The 12153-nt window shown below is 36.1% G+C and overlaps 1 protein-coding gene across 4 annotated transcripts; it reads left to right on the top strand.

Moving 5' to 3' along the window:
- Positions 1-329: 329 nt before the first annotated feature.
- LOC148920875 (protein ACTIVITY OF BC1 COMPLEX KINASE 8, chloroplastic-like) lies at positions 330-11398 on the top strand. 4 transcript variants are annotated; one of them, XR_016124086.1, is made up of 22 exons: positions 330-943; positions 1916-2051; positions 2698-2864; positions 3664-3784; positions 3964-4064; positions 4523-4621; positions 4723-4833; positions 4938-5017; positions 5120-5189; positions 6287-6360; positions 6458-6527; positions 6688-6776; positions 7304-7428; positions 8319-8399; positions 8774-8834; positions 8951-9005; positions 9098-9196; positions 9285-9374; positions 10226-10285; positions 10384-10506; positions 10882-11001; positions 11159-11398. XR_016124086.1 is itself a non-coding variant. In XM_089045821.1 (21 exons), the coding sequence occupies exons 1-21, from the start codon at positions 464-466 to the stop codon at positions 10885-10887; spliced, it is 2298 nt and encodes a 765-aa protein (XP_088901947.1). In that variant the 5' UTR covers positions 330-463; the 3' UTR covers positions 10888-11398. The 4 variants fall into 4 exon arrangements, 2 of the variants coding, with proteins under 2 accessions (XP_088901947.1, XP_088901954.1); XR_016124089.1 differs by having other exon boundaries at positions 10885-11001; XM_089045821.1 differs by having other exon boundaries at positions 10882-11398.
- The last annotated feature ends 755 nt before the right edge of the window (positions 11399-12153 follow it).

The raw sequence follows: 12153 nt of genomic DNA on the forward strand, positions 1-12153 counted from the left end.
TTTTTAACCGACCGAAGCTCAACGGTATTTTTTGAGGTTCAAAACAAAACCAAAACATAAGCATTGAACTAAATTGTTCTTTTTGGACACCGAATCTTTGCAGTCTCACAAATTTCTCGGCCTGACACGTAAGCGTGGAAGTGTCCAAAGCAATCTCATGCTTACAAACTAAAATACCATTGTGGCGCGACACGGCCCGCGAGAGTTCTCGCAGCCAATGGGGAGCCTCCGTTCTCCAAAACACTCATCCTCCCAATTGCCACGTGTCCTCCCCACCTCCACCCCTTTCCCTCCCTTTTCTTTATTTCTGTTTCGCCCCTTCACAAAATAACCTTATTTTCCTCATTTTCATCTTCCTCCCACTCCAGCAGTCGTTCTGTCTTCTTCTTCTTCATTCTCTTTCTCTCTCCGGCCATGAAAATTGGGGCTTAGGGTTTGATCAAATTCTAGATTCTTTCCAACAATGGCTACTTGCTCTCTACCTATTCCGGAACTCACCTTTCTCTCACCGCAAACCACTCCCAAACGCCGCCTTTCTGTTTCAAGAGTTTCTCTTTCTAAAATCTCTCTCTCCGGCTACCCGAGGTGTGGTATTCAGTCCCGAATCAGAGCGATTAAAGAGGACGGCCTTGTAGTTGAAGAAAGGGAAGCCGAATTGATCAAGAAAGTGAATGGCGTGGAGTTGAGTGGAAATGGAGCTGGTGTTAGTACTAGTGGTAGCAGTTACGGGAGCAATGGCTCAGTGAAGAAGTACTCGAATGGCAGTGTGAATGGGGTGAGTAATGGGAGCTTGGTGAAGTTCGTGAATGGCAATGGCGTGGCAGCGGAAGTGGTGGAAGAAGTTGAAGTTTTGGAGTCGAAGGAGGAAGGAAGGAAGAAGAATATTGAAGAAATTGGAAAGGAAGATGCGTGGTTTAAGCGAACAGGGCAACCAAAAGTCGAGGTATGATTCCATGATGTTGATTTATTGGTGTTCCATTGTGTTGTCTTTGAGGAAGTGTCTGAACTTGGAAACTAAGTTAGTATTTTGAACTTGGAGTTGGTAAGAAAACTTCAATTTTGAATGTAGATGCGAGATGTCGATATAGGTTTGTGGAATATTAATTGAAACCCAAACTGGTCAGGTTGCACAAACAGAAAAATTATTGATCTACATTTGGAATTTGTGGACTAGAATTGCAATTTATAGTACCCGAGGCTTTGCGACCTAAAATGCAGTTTCAATGCTGTCATGTTACTCCCTATACAAAAAATGCGTCATCTTACTTAAGATGTAGGGAGAAGTTATAAAATTGAGCAATCTATGGGGTAGTGGTTCCAATGGCATAGTAAGATGATATTTTTCTTATTACTATTTTAGAGATCATAATCTTTCCATTATTTTTTTCTTTGTACTTTTCATTAGGGTTACAAATATTACCATTTTCGGTATCTGTTGTTTTGGTTGATTGCAACCCTTAATTGTTAGGGTTTAGGGTTTCAATTCTAGCCTTAATTGTTTTATATAGCATTCAAGCAGTAACTATTAAGGAAACAATCATTGACAAAGTATTCATAGTAATACTGATGGTTTAAATTACTCTTAAACTGGCCCAATTTTATGGTATGGGGATGGGATGTAAGGTGGTTAACAAGAGAAATAGAAACTGAAACAAAAGTGGTTCAGGAAAATCTTTTTAAGGAGATCGTTGATCTTGATAGAGGTCCAGTTTAGGCTTTAATGATAAATAGATGCTTCTAGTACTTTATTGCAAACAATATTGCGTGTAAAGTAGCTTCATGCAAAGATTTTGAGTTTGCTGTGTAATATTGAGATGGCTTAGTTTTCTAATTTTATAGGTTGCTTCATTTGTATTTGAGTTTTGGTATGTGCACATGCGTGCCATATTATTATGGTACTATTTGGTTTTTGCAGGTTTCTGTTGCACCTGGTGGCCGTTGGAGTAGATTCAAAACTTACTCGACAATTCAGAGGACCTTGGAAATATGGGGATTTGTTCTAACATTCCTCATAAAGGCTTGGTTGAACAATAGAAAATTCACTTACAAAGGTTAGTCACTTCCAGTATAATGAAATTTTAAAAAGTCAAATGCATAAATTCTTCATTTTTACTTTCCAAGTGAGAAATAAACCAAAAATGTAAGAAGTATTTCAAACAGGGAAGTCCTTGCAAAGTGCATTTAATAACAGTTGTAGAGACTTATTCCCACATTCTATAAATGCTTTCTAATTCTACAATATATTAGATATTGAAGAGGAACAAGCTATTCAAGTTGGCAGCATTCACCCCAACGCTTTTTAGATATCATTTTGTGAAATTACTTATGACATTTAAAGAAACTGAGGGTAGCAGTGCTGTGGCAGCATCCACGTCATATGGGCATTGCCATGGAAAACACTTTAAAAAAAGGACGGGGTTCTGCCTTTGTGGCAGTGCTGACTCCCCCATGCAATATCTAGAAAAAGACAAACAAAAAATGATGGATGGGCTGAGCAGTTTGGGTATGATAATAACACTGCCTGATAGTTTTGTTTTTTGTTTCTCATAAAAGAATGGCTCACAGCAATTAAGTCTTCTCGGCATAAATTGATTTTTGTTGGAATCTAGAATCTTTTGTCTAGGCATCCATCTTTAAGGTAGCTGGACTGTGTGGTATTTGGTGCTTGCATATAATTTAAGGAAAACGAATGTTCAGGGGGAATGACAGAGGAAAAGAAAACCTTGAGGCGTAAGGCCCTTGCCAAGTGGTTGAAGGAGAACATTTTGAGATTAGGTCCAACATTCATCAAAATTGGCCAGCAGTTCTCCACAAGAGTGGACATTCTTGCTCAAGAATATGTTGATCAGTTGTCAGAACTTCAGGTTGGAAATGCTTTAATTCAATGTCATTGAGATTGCATTATTCCTTCTGTATGCTTCTGTTCTTGTATCCTACTCCTAATGTGTAACTCTGTTAATTTCTTCCTGGTCAACAATTATTTGTTGGACATGAAGCCTTGCACTTGAGATGTGTTTTTATTTATTTATTTCACTCTCTTTGTTTAAAAGTTGGCCATGCAAGAAGATGGGATTTGTTAGGTGATAAACATAGATTTCTCCACCTTACGTGCCTGGGTTGTGGCGCCAGGTGTTCTAATAAATAAACTTACTTATCAAAATTTGAAAGGAAAAATTAGAGCTTTTGAGAAGGTAGAAGAAGAAATCACATTTTTATTTTCAGTACTTGATGACCTAAAATTGCATTTTGCTTAATATGGCAATCTAATAATTTTTGTGTGGGTTAGTACTATACAGTGCTGATATATTATTACACATTTGACTCTAAGCATTCCGAATATGTAACTATGTCATGAAATATATGTTTTTTTTTTTAATCATGTAAACTAGCTTAGTGTCTAACTTTTATCCACGGTTGACTCTGAGCATGCCGAATATGTAACAACAACGTATGTTTTTTTAATCAACTAAACCTAGCTTAGTGTCTCAAATTTTCCCATTTGTTTTCTTTCGTTTCTGCTTTTTATATTATACTATTTATCCAATCAGCTATTTAAAAGTAGAGGCAATTTCGTTTTTTTCTTATCCTTTCTCAAACATGCTCAGTTGCCTATCTGTAAATTGTTGATTCTTAAGGCATAACTAAGTCACAGTTTAATTTCAGGATCAAGTTCCTCCTTTCCCATCAGATACAGCTATTTCTATTGTTGAAGAAGAACTTGGTGCTCCTTTGAAAGATATATTTGATCGGTTTGACTATGAACCAATAGCCGCTGCTAGTCTTGGTACTTCTTATTTCATTTCTATGATTTCTGACACTGAAATTTGTGCAATCAACATATTAATATTCCTTTTTCTTTAAAAGGAATGAGAAATCAGAAAATGAACCTATAGCTTAATTGTTTTTTGGTTATGAATTTGATAAGAGATGAAATATGAGAATGTGGTATCATCCCTTATGCAGGTCAGGTCCACCGTGCAAGATTGAAGGGACAGGAAGTTGTTGTTAAAGTACAGAGGCCTGGACTGAAGGATCTTTTCAATATTGATCTTAAGAACCTGAGGGTCAGTTTTTCATATTGGCTTACGATTCTAGATTAGTAACTAATTCTGGGTTTTTTTAATGTTTTATATTTGCTCACAAGAAGATTGGAATCTAGGATCTACCCTCACCCTACCCATCCATGCCAATCGAGCTAAGGTCATGGGCAATGCTCGGGGTAATTTAGGTTATCAATGATTTATCTTATCATGGTTGGATTCCTTTTTATGTTTTTTTCCCCACTTTGATCGACTTGCCAAAGTTGTGAATTTCCATTTTATGTCTTTGTTGGCATACATTAATTTACTATGTGAACTGTATCATTAGAAACTGATAACGGTCTTGCTACTCAGTTTTGTTCTCTTGTGTGTATGTTCTTGTTTTACTTTGTTGTACATGAAACACAAAAGATTCCTCTTGATCTCATGAGGGGTATGGAAATTCTGATGAGCTTCGACATGTTGGTCATTTTCTTTTCCAGGTAATTGCAGAATATCTTCAAAAAATTGACCCAAAGTCTGATGGTGCGAAGAGGGATTGGGTTGCTATCTATGATGAGTGCGCAAATGTCTTATATGAGGTATTGAGATCCCCCTTGATTGCTTTAACCTTTTCATTTGTAATACAGTTTTCGTATTACTATTTAGTAAATGGGTAGCTAATAACTTTGAAGTTTTCCAGGAGATTGATTATACCAAGGAAGCTGCTAACTCTGAACTATTTGCAAGTAACTTCAGAAACATGGATTATGTTAAAGTCCCAACAATAGTATGGGAATACACTACACCACAGGTTTAAGCTTCCAGCAATAATTAATTTTTAGCTGGTAGAACATTAACAAGTTTGTTATTATGATTGGCTTTCTAAAGTCCAACTTCCTGCATTATTATTATTAGGTTCTGACAATGGAGTACGTCCCAGGGATCAAAATTAACAAGATAAAAGCTATAGATCAATTGGGCATTGATCGGCAAAGGTCAATATAATTTCATGTCTTATATATCCTGGTTAAAATCATGTTAACATGACCTCTTCTTATCACTCCTGATGCTTCTTATATCAATTTGAACTTCCTCAGGTTGGGTCGATATGCTGTTGAATCATACTTAGAGCAAATTCTGTCTCATGGATTTTTTCATGCCGATCCTGTGAGTTTTTGCTGTTTTATTCAATTTTTGGTGCTCACACATGTTTATGATGTCAATAAAAGTGGAATTTCATATGGAGTTTGAAGATTAAAAAAATCCCTCCAGTGGATTTTACTTGCACAAACCTCACCTCATACCAAGTAGAGGGCTGTTAGGGACCAACTTTCATGCTATTTTAGGTGTGAACGATGTGAGCATGGACACGAATAGTTTTGGTTCTATTGGCATAATAGAAGTGCAAAAAAAAAAAAAAAAAAAAAAAAGTTGAAACCAAAGGGGCAGAGCAGAAAAGCAGTATAGGGTCATAGCATCAATGGGTATAATGGCAAGGAGGTAGTGGTTCCAATAATAGGCTACAGCAACATCTGGTGGTAGTTGAAGAGATATGCCTGATTTTCTGTCAATAACTATTGGGGCAGTGGTATGGTAAAAGTACGGTAGCACCGATGTTGGTTTTATTGTTGGCTGAGATAGTGGTTATGTTTGTGTGGGTCCCAGGTTAGTCTTGATAGTGCTTTTGGCACTATGAGAGGGGGTTTTTTGCTTTAAAATTTCCATCTCTATTCGTTGCCTTGTATTTAATAATTAATACTGGGAAAACCTCACAAGTGTGATGTGGATGTGGATGTGTATGTAAGAGGAGTACCACTCCTAATCCATGGTAATAGTATTTGACATTATGCCCTCCTGTAGTTCCGTTCTCACTGTGATTGTTCACTTACGCATCCTCAAGGAAAATACTAAACATGTCTGCTGTATTGTGTAGTCCAAAATGCAATCCCTGAGACAATTGTGTGATAAGAGGAAAGAAATAATGAGCATAATACTTAAACGAAACAGGTCGTTCTTAGATGCATAGGTAATCCCTCATGGCTGTCACATTGGAGTAATAATGATTAGATTCATGTTCTCTAATCTCCTAGCTGTAATATAGCCCATAGTGAGCTTTTCTGATTCCCACTTTCTCAAATTTATAGGGATCAATATTTATGTTGCATACGAAAAAGCTGCGGCGTTCCTGTTTCTTAATTACATATACTAGCATTTAATATCACCTGCCAATGTGTAACCACAACTTTGTTTTACCCTTGATGCAGCATCCTGGAAATATTGCCGTGGATGATGTCAATGGTGGAAGATTGATTTTTTATGATTTTGGAATGATGGGAAGGTATTTCCTTCTGTGCTTGCTAATCTACAATTGACCAATAACCACTCTGAAGCTTTTATTTATTTCTGAATGTATTTTTCATATTTGTATTTTGCAGTATCAGTCCAAACATTAGAGAAGGTTTGCTGGAAACATTTTATGGAGTTTATGAGAAGGATCCAGATAAGGTTTTTTAATCGTTTCCTTTTGTTTTAATATTTGAAGGATAGTAGCCTCCGATCATGGTTAGGGCTATGAAATTACTAAATTAACTTCAATTAATTATACCATGGTTCCATTTTGTGTCTATGATCCACCAATTGATGGAAATTATTTATACTGGTGCAGGTCCTTCAGGCAATGATTCAGATGGGTGTTCTTGTGCCTACTGGAGATATGACAGCTGTGAGACGAACAGCACTATTCTTTCTTAATAGGTGCTTTCGATTGAGAGGAAACAGAAAATTTGAATATAGCATGGGTCCCTTTTTCGCTTATTAATATTTTTGTTTAGTGGTTTGTTTTTGGGTTAAAATTTTAAATTCCCTGATGTTGAGCAATTCAAGAGCTACTTGGCCAATAATGCTTCTGTGGCAAATCAGAATTATTAAATATGACTGGTAGTGCTACATAAACTTGCAACGTGCAACATAAGACCAACTATATCATCTTTTGGTTTGAGTGGAATTTTTATTTAGGTTGGTCTGCTGTCATGCTTGCGTCAGTCATGAACGAACGATTCTATTATTTCTGTTGTTGTAAATTGTCTTATGGGCTGGGGTGTAATTTTCATTGACCGACAGCCTGTTATCCTTGGATGTAAGCAAGATGTTAGGTTAAAACATACCTTGTTTACTTTGATTAGTGATTCCAAAGTGAGAGGTAGATAAGTCTCAGCAGAAGAACAAGTTTCAAATCTTTACTCTATTTCTTGAATTCTTTTCTGAATGCTCAAATTTTGCAGTTTTGAAGAGCGTCTTGCTGCACAGAGAAAAGAGAAAGAAATGGCAACAGCGGAACTTGGGTTTAAAAAGCCCTTGAGCAAGGAGGAAAGGATAGAGAAAAAGAAGGAAAGGCTTGCTGCAATTGGTAATTCACCTGTTTTGAAATCTAGTATCCATGATATGGCTCTATACCTGACTATAGTTTTGGAATTTTGCAACTAACTATTTGATTTGGAGGCTTAGCTCAGTTTGCAATCAATAGCATGATAGGCATGAGAGTTTAAGTCAAGTCCTGCATTTAAAGGCATTTTTTGCCAATAGAAATAATTGTATATAGCTTTACAGTGTCCAGCTTCTTGTTTAATTTAGTAATAAGAACTGCTTTCGAGTGGCTGATCATTTATACTGGGACCAATTCATGGCATGTCCAGTTTGAGACAGAGTCAGGAAAGTCTCTAAGATCAACCAGTAGTTTAAAAGACTGCTCAGTCCATATGTATGTATAAGTTAGTATGTAATGTGACCTGCTTACTTTATTTGGTTTACAATTGAATAAATAAATTAACGAACACTGGATCCTCTATTCATATCTCAAATATTTTCTGATTTGGCTAGACTTTATTCTTTTTAGTTCCTTATTGAGTAAAGTCCAAATAATATTTTGGGGTTTTCCCTATCTCTGGCCTACAGATATAAAGTTATGAAACTAGTTATTTAGGCCTTTGGGTAAAGTTCAGCCACCTGGGCTTATTAAAATGATATGTGTGATCAGAGGTCTTATGAGTTAACGTGTTTACGTACCAAGTTTTCGTGCCTGATTGTGTTAACATTTCTTTTTAAAATTATGTAAAATTTGAGTCTGGGCTTGAACTGTAATCAAGGGTAAGCGGTTTTTGTCCAGTAGCAGGATTTCCCAATCTGAGATTAGTTAGTTGTGAAAAGTTTCCACAGAAATTGATGCAACACATATCTTATTGCACATTTTTCCACTGCATATTGATGCCTGCTACTCGTACCTTGCATTCCTTTTAACAGGGGAAGATTTATTAGCCATTGCAGCAGACCAACCCTTCAGATTTCCTGCAACATTCACATTTGTTGTTAGAGCATTTTCAGGTAATGTAATAGGAATATGGCGGAGACATTTTTCATAGGAGAAAGAATGTATATATGCATGCATTTTACATTGCTTATTGCACATGTTTATATATCTCATCTCTAATTAGATTTATTTATTTACAAATTTATAAATAAACCCAATTCTAGACATGTATTTATAAAAAAACCCAAGCACTATTTAAACATAGAAACACACCCAAAATCAACCCCAAAGTCAACTTTTTGGGTGTGTTTATAAATGGGTTTTGAGTGTGTGTAATGATGAGTTTTGAGTGTGTTTATATGTTTAAATAGTGCTTGGGTTTTTTTATAATTTCAACCCCCATTTTGAGTGTTTTAGTGAAACTCCCTTATTTATTCTCTGTTTTCAGTATTGGATGGGATTGGAAAGGGTCTTGATCCTCGATTTGATATTACTGAGATTGCCAAGCCGTGAGTATAATTTTAGGTTTGATATAATTTCAAAGTATTTTCATTGAAACCCTCTAAGGTTGTGCAAGTTTTACTACCCTTTGTTTTTGACAAATCTTGGATGCTCTGCCTTGTAGCTACGCACTGGAATTGCTAAAATTTCGTGAAGCTGGAGTTGAAGTCATTCTAAAGGCAAGCTTGGACCATCTGTATTAAAATGTCTTACAGTACAATGTTCTAATACAAACCACGTATTCTTACACTCAAACTTATAAATGTTCCAGGACCTCCGAAATAGATGGGACAGGCAGTCTCGTGCATTCTATAACTTATTTAGACAGGCTGACAGAGTTGAAAAGCTTGCCGAAATTATTCAAAGATTGGTACCAATTAATTTATTCTGTGCACTAATAATATGACTGAATATTTGTTATAATTTCTCACTTGTGGATGTCCGTGATTTATTTATAGGAGCAAGGCGATCTGAAACTTAGAGTTCGGACTTTGGAATCTGAGAGGGCATTCCAGCGGGTTGCAACAGTTCAGAAGACTGTAGGAAATGTGAGTTCTGCTGGCTCATGATCTAGTGTTGCACATATCATACTTATCTTTTGGGGAATTTGTTTCTATGCATAGTAACCTTTTATGATTTAAATTGTCTTTTGTTTATGCGGTTCCATCAGCTATAGACAAAAGATAGTTGCTAAAAAGGCTTATTGAGCTTTGGCTCTTTCCTCCCATCCCCAAGCACTTGTGGATTTCACTTCAATGATTTATCAACATTTTCTAAGTGCACCAAGTTATTTGGATGATAAGTGTAACATATCTAGATATCAAATATACCAGCTTTCCTAGTAACATGATTGAATGACATTTAAAATGAAGCACTTTGATAGCCATAGAAGAAAGAAAGTTTGGTCACTTTTCTGAGTGTCGTCTTAAGTTCTTAACTAAGTACACATGTACAGTTTCTGTATCTCTCTTATTTGCTACATCTTATGTCAGAATTTTTTTTCAAAATAAAAAAGAAACGTACTTTAGTTATATGCATTGTTTACTTCAACTAGTTGAACAGCTCATTAGACAGAATATTGTGTCAATGTTTGTCTCTGTCATTTGGGAGTAATGGCAGATCCAACATAGGCAGGCCGGGTGAGACAGATGGACTGAAGCAATAGACATGCTTTAATGTGATTAACTGATTTAGTTTTGAATTCAAGCTGTGTGGCGGTTAATTAGCTTTAAAGAATTAGTAATTGTACGTGAGAGTAAGCTGCTGTTTAATATGAGTCTAAAGATTTGTATGGTCTTGATAATAAGTTCAATGTCATAAATGATATTAGAATAAGTTTGAAATGGTTATAATAATACCTACTCCATTGATTTTGATCTTCAATATGACTAATTTGCAGGCAGTTGCTGCTGGAAGCCTAATAAATCTTGCAACGATCTTGTATATTAATTCCATTCGAGTAAGCTATCAAAATTGCTTTTGGTATATATGACATCGTGTTGCCTGTTGCCAAATTTTACTTAATGCTCATTTCTGATGCTTTCTATTTCTTTCCAGTTTCCTGCCATTGTAGCATATGTCTTCTGTGCATTTTTCGGCCTTCAGGTTCTCATAGGCATCATAAAGGTAAAGAAGTTTGATGAGCGGGAGAGGTTGATAACGGAACTGCTTAAACAATTGGTGAGTGAAACTTATTCTATTGATCTTTGTCTCTGAAATTATTGAAGAGTCTTACCACAGTCATCAGAGGAAAAATATGTGGTCCATAAATGATTATTGTTAATTCTTTCAGAAACCAAATAGGCAAATACTGCTGTCTATAAAGGGTTAGATTCTTCGTAGTTGGTCTATTAATGTACAAGAATACTTGTGTGACTGCTATTTGCAACTACACAGTTCTGCTCATTTTTATTATCCTATTCTATAGGCAGAGTGAATTGATCTACCTGTTCTTGCTGATAAACATGAAATGCTCCTTATTTTTATTCTCCTCATAATATGTACTGAAACGTTTGCTTTACATATTTTGTGGAACTTTCGGTCCATTTTTTCAAGCAGTGATCCAGCTCACGGTTTACAAGTCAACCTTCTGATCCTCGAAGAGAATTAGGATCTTGGGATTACTGTAACACGGTACTTCTACCAACAATATGATTCTGAACTTCCAGCTCGCAGGTTTGTGATGCATGTTTAGATCCCGAACACGGGCTGTTCATCCGAAGTTTAATAAGTGTTGGTTTTATCCCTTTGTTAGGTTAGGTTGGCTATTGCCATTTTGTTGCCATTGTCCCAAATTCATGTCTCCAAATGAAGATATGTCGTCATTTTTCAGGTTGATGACTGTATAGGGCAGCTTGTAGCCCAAATGTAGAGTTCTTTGTAACAATCTTGTAGCTAAGAGCCTGACAATGGCAGTCTGGTCTCCCATCAAAATTTGACGCGGTCGAATGTGCATATTTGTTGTATAATGTTGTATCATGTAGAGTTTTTGTTTTCTTTTTCTATATGTAAGCATGCAATAGCATGCAACGTATGGCCATAATTGAATAAGAGTTTTCTTACAGTTTTTTAATCCGTGCAGCTTATCATGTAAGCTATAGTTGGCCGTCTTTGCATATAGCTGCAAGTTTATTTACTAAGACTTGTACTAAACATCAGTTGCTTTCTTTTTGTCCGAAGTGGAGGGAGTTGACTTTGCTATGTTTTATCTCTTGCACCAACAAAAAGGAGTGTTTTACTTGCATTCTTTTTCAGGTGCCTTTTAAGGGGCTCTTGGGGCTTCCTAGAAAAGTACTTGGCAGTGCTTTCTGAAGAAACACTTTATTAAATTTATGGAGGAACACGTGCTTAGTAGATGCTTCTCCAGAAATTTTATGACTCAGAACACTTTTTAAGTTTTCATGTCAAACATTGTCAGAATTGCTTTTAGTTGTCATTCCGCTTTTAGCTCTTATAGAAGTAGTCTCAAACAAGCTTGACCATTATTGATTGGCTAATTTGAAGTTACATTTGAAATACTTGAGGATTGGCATCTTGTGTCCTTAAATTGCAAAACTTAACAAACAACACGAGTTGAATGACTACAATTGAAAATATAAGAATGGAACTTAGCCCAAACTAGAAGGTTCAAAAGCATAATTTTGCCGACTTTTTCTGTAAATTTATTTAATAAGACAATGTGAATTCTTACATGCATGCATGATGGATGATGCATGGTATATATGATTCAATGTCTATGGGTAGCACTTAAAAGCTGATTTCAAGAAGGCAGGAATATTAGTTAAAATGTTGTAATTTGACTCAAGTGCAAGAACTGATATGATTAAT

Source organism: Prunus mume, linkage group LG1 (genome assembly GCF_029339155.1).
Source record: "Prunus mume cultivar Tortuosa linkage group LG1, ASM2933915v1, whole genome shotgun sequence".
In the NCBI taxonomy this organism is placed as follows: Eukaryota; Viridiplantae; Streptophyta; class Magnoliopsida; order Rosales; family Rosaceae; genus Prunus; species Prunus mume.